General features: G+C 37.6%; 1 protein-coding gene across 1 annotated transcript in view; it reads right to left on the bottom strand.

Annotated features, from left to right (window-relative positions):
- ITPR2 (inositol 1,4,5-trisphosphate receptor type 2) overlaps positions 1 to 18,317 on the bottom strand; it is a 498,632-nt gene that overhangs the window by 257,089 nt on the left and 223,226 nt on the right. Inside the window, exons 28-32 of the mRNA XM_044226478.1 lie at positions 18,172 to 18,297; positions 14,655 to 14,777; positions 13,845 to 14,045; positions 11,541 to 11,792; positions 8,617 to 8,742 (exon numbers count right to left, since the gene is read on the bottom strand). Of these exons, the coding sequence (XP_044082413.1) occupies positions 8,617 to 8,742; positions 11,541 to 11,792; positions 13,845 to 14,045; positions 14,655 to 14,777; positions 18,172 to 18,297 (828 nt within the window). The remainder of the gene's footprint in view (positions 1 to 8,616; positions 8,743 to 11,540; positions 11,793 to 13,844; positions 14,046 to 14,654; positions 14,778 to 18,171; positions 18,298 to 18,317) is intronic.

Here is an 18,317-nt window from a genome sequence, read left to right as displayed (position 1 = left end):
TAGACATGATTATGTCTGACATTTCTCCCCATGCATGTATGATGTCCCTTCTCTCTTCCAATCTAAAGTGACTACTACTCTTCCAAAGATGACAGATGGGCTTTAAAAGTTAGATGCTAGAGCAGCACTGTCCAATAGGACTTTCTGCCAATGATGGAAATCCGTATCTGTGATGTCCAACACATGTGCTTACTGGGCACTTGAAAGATGGCTCTGTGCTACCGAGGAACTGGATTTTCCATCCGATTTAATTTTACCTAATTAAAATTTAAATTTAAATGTGGCAAGCTGCTACCCCACAGGATAGGGGAGCTCTAGTGCCAGTAACATACTTCAATCACACAGACCAAGGAATACAAATCCTAAAAATCCTTGTAGACAGTACACATGCCCCTCTAAAGAGCAGAGGTAATATCACATATTTATTTTAATTTGCATCCCTTCATTCATGGGGCCAAAACTTCCAAACATTTGCTTTTACATATCTCCTTTTTATTATTTTTTTATTTTTTTAAAGATTTTTAAAATTTTTTTTAAGTTTTTAAAATTTTATTTACTTACCTGTCAGAGACAAAGAGAGAGAGAGAGTGAGCATAAGCACGGAGAGAGGCAGGCAGAGGGAGAAGCAGGCTCTTCAATGAGCAAGGAGCCCAATGTGGGACTCGATCCCAGAACCCCGGGACCACAACCTGAGCCAAGGCAGATGCTTAACCAACTGAGCCACCCAGGCATCCCTATACATCTCCTTTTTAGATGAGTCATCAGTTCATACACTCAGTTGGCTTTCTTAGAATTCTAAACTAATATTTTTCTTAATATCCAGATATATGAATTGTAAGAACCCTGAAAAAATACAGAAAAGCACAAAATGGAAATGAAGATTATTTATAATACAAAAATCCAGATAATACAATGGTAAACCTCTGAGAAGCCTTTCTTCTTAATCTTTGTGCTCCACCATGTATATTTTCCATAACTAAAATTATTCTAGATAATCAGTTTTGTCTTCTCCTTTTCATACTCATCACTCAACCATTAGCACTTCCCACATTATTAAAAATCCTCGAGAAATAATCTCAATGACTCTATAACATCAATCTCATAGATATATCATAATTTATTGAACCATTTCTCTATTATTAAATTTTGAAACTATTTCTTACTCTATATTATTATAACAGTATGTTGAGCTCCTACGACCATAAATCCTTGATATCATTTCTAATTATTTCCAAGGACAGATTCTTGGAAGGTAATTATTTGATACATTAAAAAGGTATGAAGGTTTCTTTTAATGTATTACCAAAATGCTTTTCAGAAAGACAGCATAAATTTACATTCTCATCAGCAAAATATGTGAACCAACATTTAATATTATCTCTTTACTTTTATCTTTTGTCCTTATAACTTTGATAGTTAGAAACTGGATCTTATTCTTCTTTGTATTTTTAAAAAATTATTAACAGTTGACTATTTTTGTCAGGGGTTTACTTGTATTTCCTACTCTATAATCATGAATGCTTGGGTCTTGACTATTTCATTATTAGATTGTTAGTGGTTTTCATATATATATTAAAAACATAAACTTATATATACTCTTATATATATTCATATGTACATACATACATTATATATGTATATATACATATATAGTCTTAATACATTCATATATGCATACATATATATACATATATTCATATATACATATATGCTTCTCATATATATATAAAACATGTTCTTATATATATTCTTAAACATTTTTATATACATTCATATGTGTATATATATTATATATGTATATATACATATGTATTCTTTATATATTTTTATATACATACATATAAAATTATTAAGAGTTGACTTTTTTTCAGGGGTTTACTTGTATTTCCTCCTCTATAAGTCATGAATGCTTGGGTCTTGACTATTTCATTATTAGATTGTTAGTGGTTTTCATACATATATAAAAAGCATGTTCTTATATATATTCTTATACATTCCTATATACATTCCTATGTACATATATACATTATGTATGTATATATACATATATGTATTCATGTGTGTGTATATATATATTCTCTTTTTTTCTTTTTCAAGCATTGGACATTTAAAGATTTATTTTCTTTTTGAATGGGGAGTACATCCGTATTTGTTGTATGATCCTTTGTAAATATTAGTTGTTTTTGTCAGTAAAAATATCCCAGACATTTAAAATAAAAATTAAAGATTTATTTTCTTATTTCAGAGTGTTGGGAGCAGAGGGAGTGGAAAAGAGAAACCCAAGCAGGCTCTGCAATCAGCATGGAGTCAGACATGAGGCTCGATTTCACAACCCAGAGAGCATGACCTGAGCCAAAACCAAGAGTCTGAAGCTCAACTGACTGAGTCATCCAGGTGTCCCAAAATCTTTATGTAAAGATTATTTAAGCCTTTTTAAAAATGCTCAGCAACTTTTTTCTATTTTGATTTTTTTATTGCTATGTGTGATGTTTTATGTACTTAAATTTGAAATTTTCAAAAAACAAAACATCTATTATTCTCCTTAGCTATTCTCATTCACTGCCTTTATGCTTAAAAAGAACCTCATCCAGGCGCCTGGGTGGCTCAGTGGGTTAAAGCCACTACCTTCAGCTTAGGTCATGATCTCAGGTCCACGGAGAGAGTCCCGCATCGGGCTCTCTACTCGGCGGGGAGCCTGCTTCCTCCTCTCTCTCTGCCTGCTTCTCTGCCTACTTGTGGTCTCTCTCTGTCAAATAAATAAATAAAATCTTTTTTTTTTCAATATATATTTTTAAAGATTTTATTTATTTATTTGACAGAGAGAGACCACAAGTATGTGGAGAGGCAGGCGGAGAGAGGAGGAAGCAGGCTCCCCATGGAGCAGAGAGCCCAGTGTGGGGCTTGATCCCAGGATCCTGGGATCATGACCTGAGCTGAAGGCAGAGACTTTAAACCACTGAGTCACCCAGGCGCCCCAATAAATAAAATCTCTAAAAAAAAAAAAAAAAAAAAAAAAAAAAGCAGAAGAACCTCATCCAAAGATAGATAAATAGCAGCTACACATCATTTCCATCAAATTTTGTTACTCCACATTTATCTCTAAAATTTTAATCTAATTGCAATTTATGCTATTATATTATAAATTATATATAATATATATGACCTATATAACCTAAATATACTATTAATATATATAATATATAAATTGTAATTTATGCTATTATATTATAAATTATATAATATATAAAAATTGCAATATATATAATTGTAATTTATGCAATTATATATATAATATATATATTGCAATATATATATATATAAATAGTATATTTAGGTTAGAAACTGAGTTCAGAGATGCCTGGGTGGCTCAGTTGGTTGCGAGTCCCACATCGGGCTCCCAGCTCCCTGGGGAGTCTGCTTCTCTCTCTGACCTTGTCCTTGCTCATGCTCTCTCTCACTGTCTCTCTCTCAAATAAATAAATAAAATCTTAAAAAAAAAGAAACTGAGTTCATTTCACCCCAAATGTTATCCTCAAATGTTATTTTGATTTAGTTCAAATCAAGTTTTGTTGAATATCTATTCCACACCAAGAATGTTCTATGTACCTAGGATCTATTGATGAATAAAGAATAAGAATCACTACTCTAGTGGAGCTTGTATTATTACTTTAATGTTACCAGAGTAAGCCAACTGCAGCTCCAGGGGCAAATCTAGACATAACCACTTGCTTACATATTGTCTATGGCTCTTTTCCCTTCAGTAATTCCTATAACCATTGGGACAGAGGCCTTAAAAGCTAAATTATTAACTATCTTGCTGTTCATGGAGAAAGTTTGCTCATCCCTGAAAATAACCAATCACTTCCTTACTAATGGTAATAATTAATTTTATATTAATATCTTACATATGTAAAAATTCGTTTATTCCTGTTTTTTCATTCCATTGATATGCCCACTTAATTCGATGCTAAGCCTACACTTACTTTGTTTTCAAATTCACTTCATAAGTATTTTTCACTTCAGGGAACATTTATTTATTTCACGAATACATACTATCTACCATGTGTGAGACATTGTTCAAGGTCAGGTGTGCAGCAGTGAACCAAACAGACACACTCCCTGCCCTTTGTTTCAGTAGGAACAAATACAAATGCATATAAAAATGTCACATGGGGATGTAAGTTCAATGAAGACAAATGAAGCACGTGAAGGGGGAGCAGAGGGAAGAAATTGTTACACACAGGGTGGTAAGTGAAAGCCCCTTGAGGGCTTCTAAGCGGGAACATGAAAGAAGTCTTGAGGATACCTGGAGAACCAGTACTACCCCAGGCAGATGCAAAGGTGCTGAGATGGGAGTTCAGGTGTTTTCTCATAATGACCCAAATCCCCTGACTTTGAAACAATCATCAGTTACAAAGGTAAAGGAAAGCGTTTCTGCCCCCCAGACGCCAAGTTTAGCCACACTGGAACACAGACCAAAGTGGGCAGCTGCTTAATGCTCTGAAATACAGTGGAACAACTTTTCGTGAAGCTAATACCTTTGCTGCCTGCCTAAATCTGGGGTATTTACAGAACACAGGTACTGTCTGTCAGGAAATCAGAATGGAATTACGTGTGGGAAACCCAGCACAGGCTTATTAAAAACAATCCTTCAGAAAGATTTTCTTACATGGGTCTTAGCAAGATAAAAGACTGGGTGCGGTGCATAAACACTGAATTTAGGAACACTGGAAAAAGTAAAAAAATAAAATTAAAACAAAAAGACAAGGAAGTACGAATAGGAATATGAAAGATACTAATTAAGACTCTTTAGAGAGATTAACCTAAGAGCAAACAAAAAGAACCTGGTAGAAATGTCTCTAGCACAACATGAAGGGAAAGGTGGAAGGTGGTATGAATGTAACTACATATTAATATTTCTTCTGCCTTGTACGTAAGACTGTTCTCCAAACTTCTACTAAAATAATCATCTGCCCTGTGCTGGCTGGATCCCACCAGAAACCCCATCCTAAATGCCATCCTTTCCAAACACTGACATAGAGAGAACCTGAAAGTGTATTGAAAACAGTAAGGGGAACAAATGTGAGAAGCTTTTAGAGAAAAGGCACCGGGTTAGACCCCAGCAGATTCCCCAGCTCTGCTTCCGGCTAGGCAAGTCACCCTATGCCAGTGAATTAATCTCTCTGGAACTCAGGGGCAAAATTTTGATGTCAGTCTTAAGTTCTTTAACTTGCATGCTTTAGTATTTGAAAGTAGATGACCAGTAAGAAGAATATGTTACTTATGGTAAATACCTACCAAACTGAATCATTCTATGTCACTACAGAAGGAAGAAATAGGCAAAAGTTATGATCATAACAATTTGTCTCGATATCGAAAGCTTCTCACAATTAAAGTTATGCAATAATGAAACCAGTTATCTCAAATAAGAGTGAGAAAACTCCTGCTGGAAATACAGAGGCAGGTGCTGAAGAGTGTGAGCCGTGGGACTACTGGTCTCTTCCAACCTTAAGAGCCTATGATTCTTGCAGTCCAATTCGCCACATACCTTTCCTTCAGATCACCTTCACCATTCCCCACTGACATAAATCAGCTGGTCCAGGATGTCATCGTTCCACGGGAACATCTGCATTTAGCCCATCTCTCTGTCAAGTCACTACTGCGCATGTCCAGTTTCAAAGACATGGTTTCTGGCTCTTGCCTGTACTGCCTGGTCCTCCTTTTGGGTATCCTCAACATTGTTATTGGTATAGGTATTGAGAAATCTTGTTGAAATTGCTTCAAAGCCTACATATACCCTTGTAATAAAATACCAGTGACATTACCATGATATGGATAAAATAGAGGATATTACCAGCTCTCTAAGGGCCACACATGTGCATATGCATTATCTCATTGAAGCCTCCTGACAACCCTATGAGGAATGTGTTATTGGATCCATTTACAAATAAGGAAACTGAGTCAGAGGGGTAAGTCCTTTGCTCAACGTAACTGAACTAGGAAGAGGCAGAATCTGGACTTGAACTCTGGTCTGGCTAATGCCTCTGAAGTACCTACTCTGAAACTACTATATTCTCCTGCAGTGGTTCCCAAAGTGTGGCCCCTGGACCGGCAGCTTCAGCATCACCTGGGAACGTGTTAAAAAGGCAAAGACTCACACCTACTGCATCAGATACTCTGGGGTAGGGCTCAGCAATCTGTTTTAAGAAACACTACAGACAATTCTGATGTTCACTGAAGTTTGAGGATTACTGATCTACACAACTGAAAAGTTGCCTAGGAAGCCACTTCTACTTTATTTAAACAATGCTTTGTATTTGAATTTGAGTATGCGGCCAGCTCCTTAATCTCTCTTCAAGGGCAGAAAGACAAAGCCCAGTTACAGAAAATCCAGGTTTCCTGTCCCTTCCCTGAAATAGGAAGGGTGATTCTTTGTCATTCTTGGTGAAGGGATAAGAGAGCTGCTGTTTTAAAATATAAATAAGAGCGAGACCAGAAGGAAAGAAAAAAATGCTTTTTACGGTATAGCTAAGAGGTTGTGGTTAGACATAATGAGTGAATAGACCAAAAAGATCTCAAAATTCCCTTCAAGCCTTTATATAATAACATTAAATGTCTACTTAATCAAAATGGTTAAAATAAAAACCCTTCCTAGCATGCATGCTTTTTTTACAAAAAAGAATACACACATCATAGCTTTAGAAACACATCAGCAGCAAGGGTGTTTCCAGAGTGGCATAACCAACGGCTGTTACCACCAGCTTTCTTTGGTTTAAAAGAAAATACTCCTTGTAGCTTTGCAGCTCATGTTGCCTAGAATGTGACCTTGGTCCTGTCAAACTTATCTGTAGTCCGTGGCACTGTGCAGCTCTGCAAATCAGTCTATAATCTCTTTAATATCTTCCCACACGTTCGATTTTAAAGCTCAGTCATCGGCATAAACCCATCCTTTACTTCAAGGTCTCTAGTGATCCTTGTAGCCCAACAGATACAAGGGCTTTCACAAGGACATGGGGGTCAATATGAGGGGTATGAAAACCGTATGTAAAATAAGATGATTTCTCCACAGGTGCTGGTTTGCCTGCCAAAGGCAACGAGTGGCTTTTCATTCTACAGAAATGAAGTAAAGTAAGGACTGCCTTACTCCACGCATGTGTGAACATGGTGGAGTTGGCTTAGACCACACCACATGGAAGGTAAAATAGCCACATTTCACCCACAAGGCCCTGAGTCTGAGTCTATGTCTCAGACTATAGACTATGGCCCTAGACTATGGCCCTATGTCTGAGTCTGAGTCAGTGTTTTCTTATATCCCTCTTGTCTTCCTTCCTTCCAAAAAGGGTTGTAGGGAGGCAGTCAGCATCCATTCTTCTAAGACAGTGGAAATATGGACCTCACTAACCCCCCTTTCCTCCAAATATATCGAAATAAGGCAGTGTAAAGCTACCAGTACTTGGGAATGTAGAGAGTCAAAAAACTGGGACAGCCCCCGTAAGTCATCATAGGTCTAAGGATTATCTATACACTATCTTCCATTAGTGAAACTTCTTTTTTTTCCAAAAATTTTATTTATTTATTTGATACAGAGAGAGACATATCACAAGGAGGCAGAAAAGCAGGCAGAGAGGTGGGAAGAGGGGAGAAACAGGCTTCCTGCTGAGCAGAAAGCCTGATGCGGGGCTCAATGCCAGGACCCTGAGATCATGACCTGAGCCAAAGGTAGAGGCTTAACCCACTGAGCCACCCAGGCACCCCTCCATTAGTGAAACTCTTGTTTGAACATTATATCCCATCATTTCAGAGGGAAAACTAAAGATCAAAAAAGCTAAAATAATAGACCCTATATGACAGTTCAACATTCCAAAAAATGTTGAGGGGAGGCAAAGATATATCAATTAAAATTAACTGCTACCTATACAGAAGAGTCCTTCCTTCCTTTCTTCAATCATTCATTCATTTACTCAATTTTACTCAAAAACACATGCTAGACAATATCTAGAGAATACCAACCAGCTCCACATGTCCTCTCCAATTCCCCCAAAAGGCCAAACGGGAGGAAATAGACTCAGTAAAAAGCAGGACCTATTTTGACTGATGAGTCAAACCAGATGATTCAATTTCTGGAGCTCTTTCCCAAAGAAAACTTTGAATAGGCAGCACTGAGCAATGCTAAGCCTTGGGTAGTCTGGTCAAGTACCCATCTGTCTGAAAGCTGTGGTCAAGCCCTCCTGAGATCTCTTCTATTTATGGTTTGTAATTGCATCCATGATAAGGGGCTGAATATAAATTGATCTCTGCCAATGTCTTCCCCATTCCGTGTAAAAAGGCCACTGAAATTCCACCTAGTAACATATGGATAGAGCCAGTGGTAAAAGTAGAAATGGATACCTCATTTCTATACACACTACATTGGGTATTTGTGTATATGAACTCATTAAATCTCATTCACAATCTTGCGAAATGCATGTGCAACTTTTTGAAAGTCATGGATTACATCCAAAGTTGGAGGGTTTAATTCCAAATTTTCATCCAGATCCTTGATCCCGTTTAGTCAAAATATGTATCACAAACATAACTAACCATGAAGCCCTGTTTCATGGTGAAAGTGTAACTCACCCTTGCCATGTCCACCAAGAAGTTCTCAAATAATTTCCAAATGTGGTTACTCGTGTAGATTTCTTTCATTTCCACTTCAGTGTCCACATAACAGTGATTAACAAAATTCACATAAGCAATTTTAACCTGTGCAAGTTTCAAATACAAAAGAAAGTGAGTTTTCTTCATTGTTCATTTTCAAATATCAAATATGAAAAGTTAAATAAAATCTGGCTTAGTTACTATCGTGGATTACAGCATGTTTTATGTCTATGTAAGAAAGCATTCTCATATCCCTTTTCTTAACTAAAATCCCCTGTCCCCAGTGACTGGAATGCACAAGTACACCAGACTTAAACCGAGTCTATCCTAGTTGAGACACGGAGAGTCAAATGCGCTCCCTTTCCCTGTCTTCCTTCCTCTTCCTCTCCCTCCCCTTCTCTCTGTCTCTGACATTCTGTCATTCTCTCTCTTGTCTCTGTCATTCTCTGTTTCTCTATCATTCTTTCTCTGTCTCTCTCTCTGTCATTCTTTCTCTCTCTTGCTCATTACGAAAATGGAACAAGTTAAACCCAAACTCCAAGAGGCCATCTTCCGCAAGTACATGGAGGACAACTATGCTCAGAAGAAAAGAATGAGGCAAAACCACAAAGGAAAATGGCACAAGAGATGGAAACTGACACTGTTTGAACCTCTTGAGCCATCAGAACAACTATCCTTCCAATTCCCAAATACGGGAGCCAAAAAAAGTCCTTTTTTTATTTAAGCAGTTTAAGTTAGCTTTCTGTCATTTGCAATCAAGAGAGTTCTAATATAACATTTAAATGTGTTGATTAAATAGTACTTTATTGCCATTCAGAAATATTTGTTACTATTTCTGAGAAGAAGCAGGCTTGTACTTAGAAAAAAAATCATGTTGAGATGTAGCAACATTCATTCTCATATTTAACAAAATTCCTCATAAAGGACTGAGGAGTCTCACCAACATAGAGTATTTCTAAGGTACGTAGGGGAGTAATTTTTGCGTTTCTTCTCTTTCCCTTTTTTTTTTTAATGAAAATGTGATGAGGGGCATCTAAGTGGCTCAGTCAGTTAAGCATTTGACTCTTGATTTCAACTCAAATCATGATCTCAGGGTCATGAGATCGAGCCCCAACTCACGCTCTGTGCTCAGTGCAGCGCCCACTTGGGTTTCTCTCTTTCTCTCTGCCCCTCTCCCCAGCTCACAGATACTCTCTCTCTCTCTCTCTAAAAGAATAAATAAATAAATGAATAAATAAAAAATAATGGGATGGGTGCTATAAACCACCCCAACTGCATATACATACAAAATCATGTAAATAATTTCAAGGATTCACAGAATCCAAGTTAGAATATAAGGAATACAGGACCGGCTTTCATAAGGCCAAAAAGCAGATGGGGTGCCTGTGTCAAGAACTGATTGTAGGGTAGGGACACATCAGAACCACTCAGTGCATTATCATGATCACCTTGACAGCAGCTTATATTTTATTCATTGTTTGCTACATGCCAAACACCTTCAGCATTTTGTATGTAATATCTTTCTTATCCCATCCTCCAGCAATCCTCTCAGTTACATACTAGAATCGTTTCACTTTAAAACGGTGCAAATTGAGGATCACAAAGGTTAAATAAGCTGCTGGAATCAGTCACAAATCTAGAAGTAATGGATCCAGGATTCTGACTCATTCTTTAATTCATTTTTTCCTTCATTCAAACCATATTTATTAAGCATAGACTTGGGTTCAGGTGATACAATGGTAAACAGAACAGCCCAGTGGCTACTCTCCTCACACTTACAATCTTGGGAAAGCGAGTGAAGGATGTAGACCTTTATTAACAAAATTCAAATGCCAAATTTCAAATTGTAGACTCTTCTAATTCTGCTGTGGGAGATCAGGGAAGTGTTCCTTACAGAAGAAATTCTTGAATCAAGATAAGAAGGGTGAAAAGGAATAAAGTAAGTGAACGTAAGGGGCCAGAGTGGTGCGGTCAGAAAGACCAGAATGTGGGAAGAAGCACAGTCAGAATCAGGATTTCAAATACAGACAGAACCCATGAATTTAATCACTATAGTATTCCTTTCTTGGCCATCTCATTTCAAAGCAATCAGAGCATGTGGTACCCTTGATATGAACTGTCAATAATTCCACAAAATTTCACAAAAATATCCTTTTAAGTTCATCACTACATAGGACTACTGGGAAGTTAGAGAAGTTAAGTTAATCTGACACTTTTTAAAGTTACTACGAATTAAAATGTTTGGATTTCTATCATATCTGATGCATCACACATTTAAAAACTTTGCAACAATATACTACAACAGTAGAAAAGGAAGAAATTATTGCAATGTACATTCCTGGGAGCCTCATTAATCCTGTTGGCAGTCAACCAATTTTTAATGAGTTTTTCCCTATTATCAGAGGCAAACAAGGACAGAGCATAAAAACTAATGTGTGAATAAAGCAAAATGTGCGTCCATATTTCCAAGAATGCACTTATTCCATCAAGCAAGGTAAACCTACAGAGTCTAATAGATGATACTGCTGCACCATCCCAGCCCAGCCTATCAGTGATCGTGAGCTGTTTATGAAGCATCTATTACATGCTCAAGAACATACCAGAGGTAACAAGTCCAATCTCTGTTTTATCACATTGCCATACTTAGAATTTAAGAGACTCCTAGAGTAGCTTCCAGTAAACCCACAGTGGCTCTACTCTGAAAAATTTATCGTCTTTCAGAGCTTCTTGTACAACTAAGAAAAGGAACTTTATATGCTCTTTTAACTCTTCCTAATTATATAGTGAAGTACAATTTCTTGACTAAATACATTATCTCATTGTAAACAGTATGGGGGCGTCTGGCACTTCTGCACTCTGTATTAATAACAATTTCATGGCTGCCAAGCTTTTGCCAGGCTTACCTCGGGGATGCAGTCATCATGGGTCACCACCCTCACTATGTCATCCAAGGGCAGAAGGGAATTGCACTTGATTTCAGTGTAGACGTTCTTCCCCTCTGTGCATGCTGCCAGCAGCTCCACCAGGGTGATGTGGTAGGCTAAGGGGCCACTCTCATCCCCTCGGTCTCTCTCTGAACACATCATATGGAGAAGGATGGGAAATGATGCTCTATCATTGTAAAATATCAGCACATCTTCACCCCCATTTATCAACTGAAATGATAATAAGAGAGTCTACATAGCAGTCCAAATGTTCGTCCTTGAAACTATTGCCGAAGATTTGGTCTATCTGAAAACACATGCATCTCTTTATAAACACACACACACACACACACACACACACACACACATACATACATAATATTGCAGAAGCAGAACTACACCAAGGCAGGATGGTAAAAAGATTCTAGTCAGATGCCAAGTGATTATTTATGAATACTATCAAAAATAGTCAGGGAGATGGGGAGAGGTGGATGGGGACAGGAATTCAATGGTGTGGATGATAATTAATCATTCCCCAGTGAGTTATCCCCTGAAATTAAACCCAAAAAATATTTCAAGAAAGTTGCTTCCCTCTACTTCAAAATGGAAGATGCCATTGCCAAGACATGAGAAATCTCTTAAATCTCATTTTACTAAAGCAGAGTACAATACTCCCACCCCCTTCAACAGTGACAGAATATAAAAGCATGTACTTTGAGCCAACTTGCAACTTCACAAGAATCTGGAAATTCCATGTGTCATGGGCACCAGCAGAGAATGGAGGTAAAATTGGAGAAGAGAGAAATGGAGAAAAAGAAGACTTAAAGAGAGAGAAAGAAACAAAGAAATGAATAAGCCGGTGGTTTCAGGATATACATTTTCCTTCCTGTTTTGTTTTTACAATTTTATTGAGAGTTCTAGCAGGTGGTAATTTTATTGCTCAAACTCCATAATATCTGTCTATTTTCAGTAACAATTTTCTAACCCCAATAGGAGATATTTGGGGGATATGTTTTTTCTCTATTTTCATTAAAATGGTAACAGATTTAAATTGATAAGACATCTGGCTTGCTTTGAACGTTTCGTGGAAAGAGAATGCATATGTGTCAAAATATGTATTATATGTCAACACAATATATATTACAAATACTTCTTTCCACATAAAAACACTTCCCCTAAGAGGTGTCATAAATTTTTGCTAATTTTTATTTGATACTTTCCCATTTTAATCCCTTCCTTGCTGATCATAATGCAAAATCAAATTAGCTCCCACATTTCTAGGCAATGAAGAACAATTATGAATGTAAATATCGATAAGGAAAAGGTAAATTTTACAAGTTTAAAATGTTCTTTAAAATGTTTAATAACAATAATTTGCATTAAAAATTCAAGGCTTTAAGCTGAATTAATTTTAAGATTTCTATGGGGCAGGAGGGACTCACATTACATCAATGTAGAAGCCCCCCTCCCTACTATAAACTGAAAGTACATAATTGTGAAAATCCCCTCATATCAATATAATCTATTACATAACTGTTTGATAGCCACGGTTGAAAGATGCCTTAATCCATACAGGCCTTTGTAGAATTATTAGGTCACAGAGCAATGATTTACCCAAATGGGCTCAATTTCTCCAAAGTACCACTTGGTTCCTAGTGAGTAAGTTACTCATTGCATAAATCTCATTCAACATCAAACATCACAATGAAGAGAGCAAAATAAATGAGGGGCTTCAACCATCTGTGTTTCTTAAATTTTCAACTTAAGTTTCCACATATAATAAATCACTGATGGCTAATTTCTATTAATTAACTCAATTCTCTTCAAACCCTTCTACAAATAGTAACAGAGAACACCAATTCTTTCTTTCAGGAATAGATCAAAAAAAGGCAGTGGGAAAACAAAGTTACAACCATCTTTGTTACTGCTTGAAAATTTTAAAAATATAAAAATGTGTCACTTTCATTCTCAACTATAACACTTCTCAGAATTTTTTTCTTTAAAATGCACAAATTCTTGCGCTCGCTTCGGCAGCACATATACTAAAATGCACAAATTCTTTATGGATCAAAAGGAAATATAAACTCGGAAAATTATGCAATCAACTTAATGGTATGTTACTTCACTAGATTTAAACAAACTATACTTGTTGCATAAGACATCAGGACGAAATTATTTTCCCCACTTATGTTGCGGGGGCTTTTCACACTACACATTTACAGAAAACACACACTTGCACACATGACTTATGTGAAGCTGTTAAAACGCAAACCGAGCACATACCTCTGTCATTACCATATCCTGGCATTTCTTCACATATTTACCATCTGCTTTTACAATCGTTTGCAGAAACCTCAGGTACTCCACGTGGCGGCCGTGTGTCTCGATGCAATGCACAAAGTGTTGCACAACTCTCTCGCTGATCTCATTGCAGAGATGGTAGTTGTTCATGAAGATGTGCCGCATGGTTTCTGCTTCCAGGAGCTAACCAGAGAGGAATACGCCCTTGTAATTCTGACAAGATCAATTTTCCGTTTTACAGTACTTAGACTAATTTCCCTGCTTGTGATCACTTTTATATTTTACGCAAAGCCATAGTGAGTTTCCTGGGCAAGCCTTCTATGAAATGCAATGAGCTCATTCACCATTAAAAGCAAACTGAGCTCACAAAGGAATTGAGTTGCAAAAAAGAGTTATCATAAAGGTCGACGTGTTGGCAACGGGATTCTTGAGATTCATTATCAGTTACTCAAAGTCAGCTCTTCCCTAGTATCCACTGACACATTTTACAGTTTTCTATATTTCTCTCACTCAGGGCACTGCCATTGTTATTGGTCCTACCACATTTTTCCCTAACGTTAAACTATATACATATAAAGGAAATGGTCACTTGCAGGTAAAATTCAGGTAGTATTTCCAGTTTCTATGAATATTTCCTTAATGAAAAAAAAAACAAAACCCAGATTCACTTTTAGGGAGGAAACCCCTATAAGGAAAAAAATAAGCTGGTGAAGACTAATAAAATTCCATTCATCAATGCTGCTAAAATGAATTGGATGGACAATCAATATTGGAAGTCACTAAAATACTTACACCGGGAGTTAAAAACAAATTCAGATGTTTATGAAGGAGAACTTGGTTCTGTGGATTTCCGCGGCAGAAATTCTGCAGGAAAGTGTGAGCCAGATTCATCACTTCGTTCATCTTTTCATCATTCTATAAGTGAAAGAGTAGTGATGAAACAAATAAACCATAATACCAAGTATTATAAAAAAGAATTTTCTTTCCCACATGGACTCTTTCCCTCTCTGCTACTGTGTTATGCTCCTCCAATGTGCCCTTTCTGTTTCTACACCTCCCCTGCGCCCCCATAATCCCCGCTCTTACCATCAACCCCCCACCATCTTCTAGATGTTTCTCACTTTCTCTTTATTTTTCCTTCAGTTACATGTTCTGCTCCACTATCTCAACGCCTCTTCGTTTCAGTCTCTCTCTTTCTTCCCAACCTCTCTGCTTGCCCACTACATTCTCCCATCTGCCCACGGCTGCATCTTCCTCCCCACCCTTGTGTCCAGTCTTAGTGCCCATAGTTCATCTGTCCTGCCTTTCTCTCTCTCTCTCTCTCTGTCCCCTCAATGTCTCTGTTCCCTCCCTTTTCTGCTTCAACCCATCCCTCTCATCCCTCCCTTCTCTGGGACTTGCTCTCTTTCCCAGTACTGAATCTTCCTGTTTCTTGTTTTTTCCTCTTTCCCTACCTTCTAGATCCTCCTTCTCACACTCTTCCCTTCCTGCTGCTTTTCCCAGAATCCATCATCCCTCATACTCTTGTCTTGTCCCTAGTCTCTTTCTTCTCTCCACTCACTTTTCCTCTATTCCCCCTTCTGTAAATTTCTCTCTATCTATATATGCATATATATATATGTATTTCTGACCTCATCTCAAGCCTCCCCTCCTCCCACCTTCACCCTTTGCTATTCTTATTTTTTATTATATTCAATTAGCCAACATATACTACATCATTAGTTTTTGATGAAGTGTTCAACAATTCATTAGTTGTGTATAACACCTGGTGCTCCTCACAACACTTGCCGTCCTTAATACCCATCCTTTTGCTATTTATCTCATCTATTTCCACCTCTTTGTTTTACCTTTCCTCTTTGCTTTCTGATCTCCTCTATTCCTCGAACTTTTGGGGGCCCCCTCTTTCTGAACACAGGTACTCATAAGTTGCTTTCCTTATTCACTGTCATTTTCCAAAATTCCGTAACACTATCTTTCACTTATAGGAATCTCAACAAGAAATTCCAAGTCTCAAAATTCAAAAAGAATGCAAACTTCTCTCCTTAATAGTAGCCTTTCAACAATATTACTGAAACCATCTAAATTTTTTCTGGGTAGTTGATTATCCAATTTGTCATGTAGTCAGTGTCAGAGATACAAAATGGACTCATGTTTTGAGTGGTAGTTTTAATAAATAACTTAATGTTTTCTGTTTTTTTCTAAGAGTCTATAGTTTATGCCATCTATAACTAAACAAACAGCCCAAGATCATTAATAGACTCATTTCCTCATATATAAAATAGGGATGATTTAATTAGATGAGTAAATGAGACCAAAAATTTCATTCCTGACCTAAAAATAGGAAATTTTAATTCAAAATCTACTAACCCTTTCCTTTATTTGTGAAATGCAGGGATGGTTCAAAGACATCAAAGAGACTTCAGCCACAGGAATACCCAATTCCCACTGAAAAACTGGCCAAGACAAAACATAGGACAGTGCCACTGTATTTGACATTTCTTTGAAACTCTCCTCTTATTATTATTTTTTTTTTTAGATTTTATTTACTTATTTGACAGACAGAGATCACAAGTAGGCAGAGAGGCAGGCAGAGAGTGAGGAGGAAGCAGGCCCCCCGCTGAGCAGAGAGCCAGATGCGGGACTCAATCCCAAGACCCCAAGATCATGAACCAAGCCGAAAACAGAGAGTTAACCCACTAAGCCACACAGGTGCTCTCTCCTCTTATTCTTTGTTTGTTTGTTTCTGCACCACCCAGTTATTAAAACTGAGCAAATCTATAAACATAATGTAGTAGTAAAATACTGAGCACCAAGGTTTATTATTAGAAGGGACTCGATCACGTGTCCAATGCCCATTTACAATATCAAAGATGAAATAATGTGGATAATAAATGCTGAGGATTTAATACATTTTGTAATCTTTCAATAATTCTTTTATTGTATTCTGTGCCATAGAATGAATTATGCGACCTAAGGAAGGGTAGAACTGAATTTACGTGTTAAAAAGTAAGCTGAATTGGGGAGCAACCCCATTGGAGTAGTGTAAGTCCAGGTGGGGAGAACATCAGCACCAGGAGAGGCCTGGCAGGGCAGGTAGCACCTGGGAGATAAGGAGGGCACCCACCCTGGGGCTGTCAGAGTCTGAGTGAAGGGCAGAGGGTGTCCCTGTGGAGAAGGGCCCACTGCAGTGATGGAAGATTAGGAAGATGAACTTTTTACAGTATTAACAAATGAGTAACTATTTCAACACATACATATGGTCTCTGGCTTTGTCTATTTAGGGGGCCTAGAAGGATAAAACCCCAAAAGCAATACATACACTTAGCTCTCAGAACTTTGCTTCTACACATCATTCTCCCCCAAAACAGAACTGGAACCACTTAAAGAAATGGCTGGTTCCAGGGTTGGAACCAAAAAGACAAAAAAAGAAAGAAAGAAATTTAAGGTGATCCTGGAACATCTTCATGTGTGAAAAACAAGGAACTACTCAAGAATGATGCACATGTTAGAGGACAGAAAAGCTAGCTCAAAGGGGAGCATCTGAGAATCAAAGCGCTAATCAGAGATGCCTAGCATAACCTAGGGAATAAAATGAGCACCCATAATTTACACAGATTAAAATAATAAGTGAATAAATAGATTGAAAGTTTGATGACGAAGGGGATATTTACTCAGTTTCAAAGAAGCCCTCCACAAAATACTCATTAATTACCAAGGGAAAATGAGTCCTTCACCGTGGAGAATCCTGGCAGACACCACCTTAACCAAGTGATCAAAGTAAACACCATCAGGAATGGGACCAAAATCAAAATCGGGTGCCTCCTATAGGGGGGAGTGGTGGGAAGAACTGATCCTCACTTCTGTTATGTTCCTGCCAAAGATGCATAAATGAGTCTAATCATAAGGCAACATTCACTGGCCCAAATGAAGCAACAGTCTTCCAAAGTGTCAGTTTCCTTAGAGTCCCAGCAAGAAGAGATGAACAGACATGACAACGAAACAGCAGCTGTTTCTGAAGTGAGCCATTTTGTCAAAAAGGACACAGTTGAGATGATGAGAGAAATGTGACCAGCGCCTGAGGATGAAGTGGCTGTCAAGTGTCATGCTCTTTCCTGATCTGGAAGCTTGACACGTGGTTGTGCAGAAAAAAGGGCGTCCTTTTTGTGGGAACCACACACTAAAGGGCTCAGGGCTGATCACCTTGGTGACTCACTTCCACGTAGTTCAGGGAAAAAATTCTTATACATTGGTTATGCATCTGAGATCATATCAAAATAGTTTTTTTTTTTTTTCAAAAGAAGTAACTAACCTTTTCATAGGGTATCTTCAGAAGATCCAACACCACCGAATGAGCTCCCATATTTTTCAGTAATCGTTGATGCTGATTCCGACACTTTTTATTCTGGACACAGAGTTTACTTAGTCTAATCAAAATCTTTAAAAAGAAGAAAATCA

Source organism: Neovison vison, chromosome 12 (assembly GCF_020171115.1).
Source record: "Neovison vison isolate M4711 chromosome 12, ASM_NN_V1, whole genome shotgun sequence".
Classification (NCBI taxonomy): domain Eukaryota; kingdom Metazoa; phylum Chordata; class Mammalia; order Carnivora; family Mustelidae; genus Neogale; species Neogale vison.
Note: the sequence above shows the minus strand (reverse complement) of the source record. Positions and strands in the feature narration are given on the sequence as shown.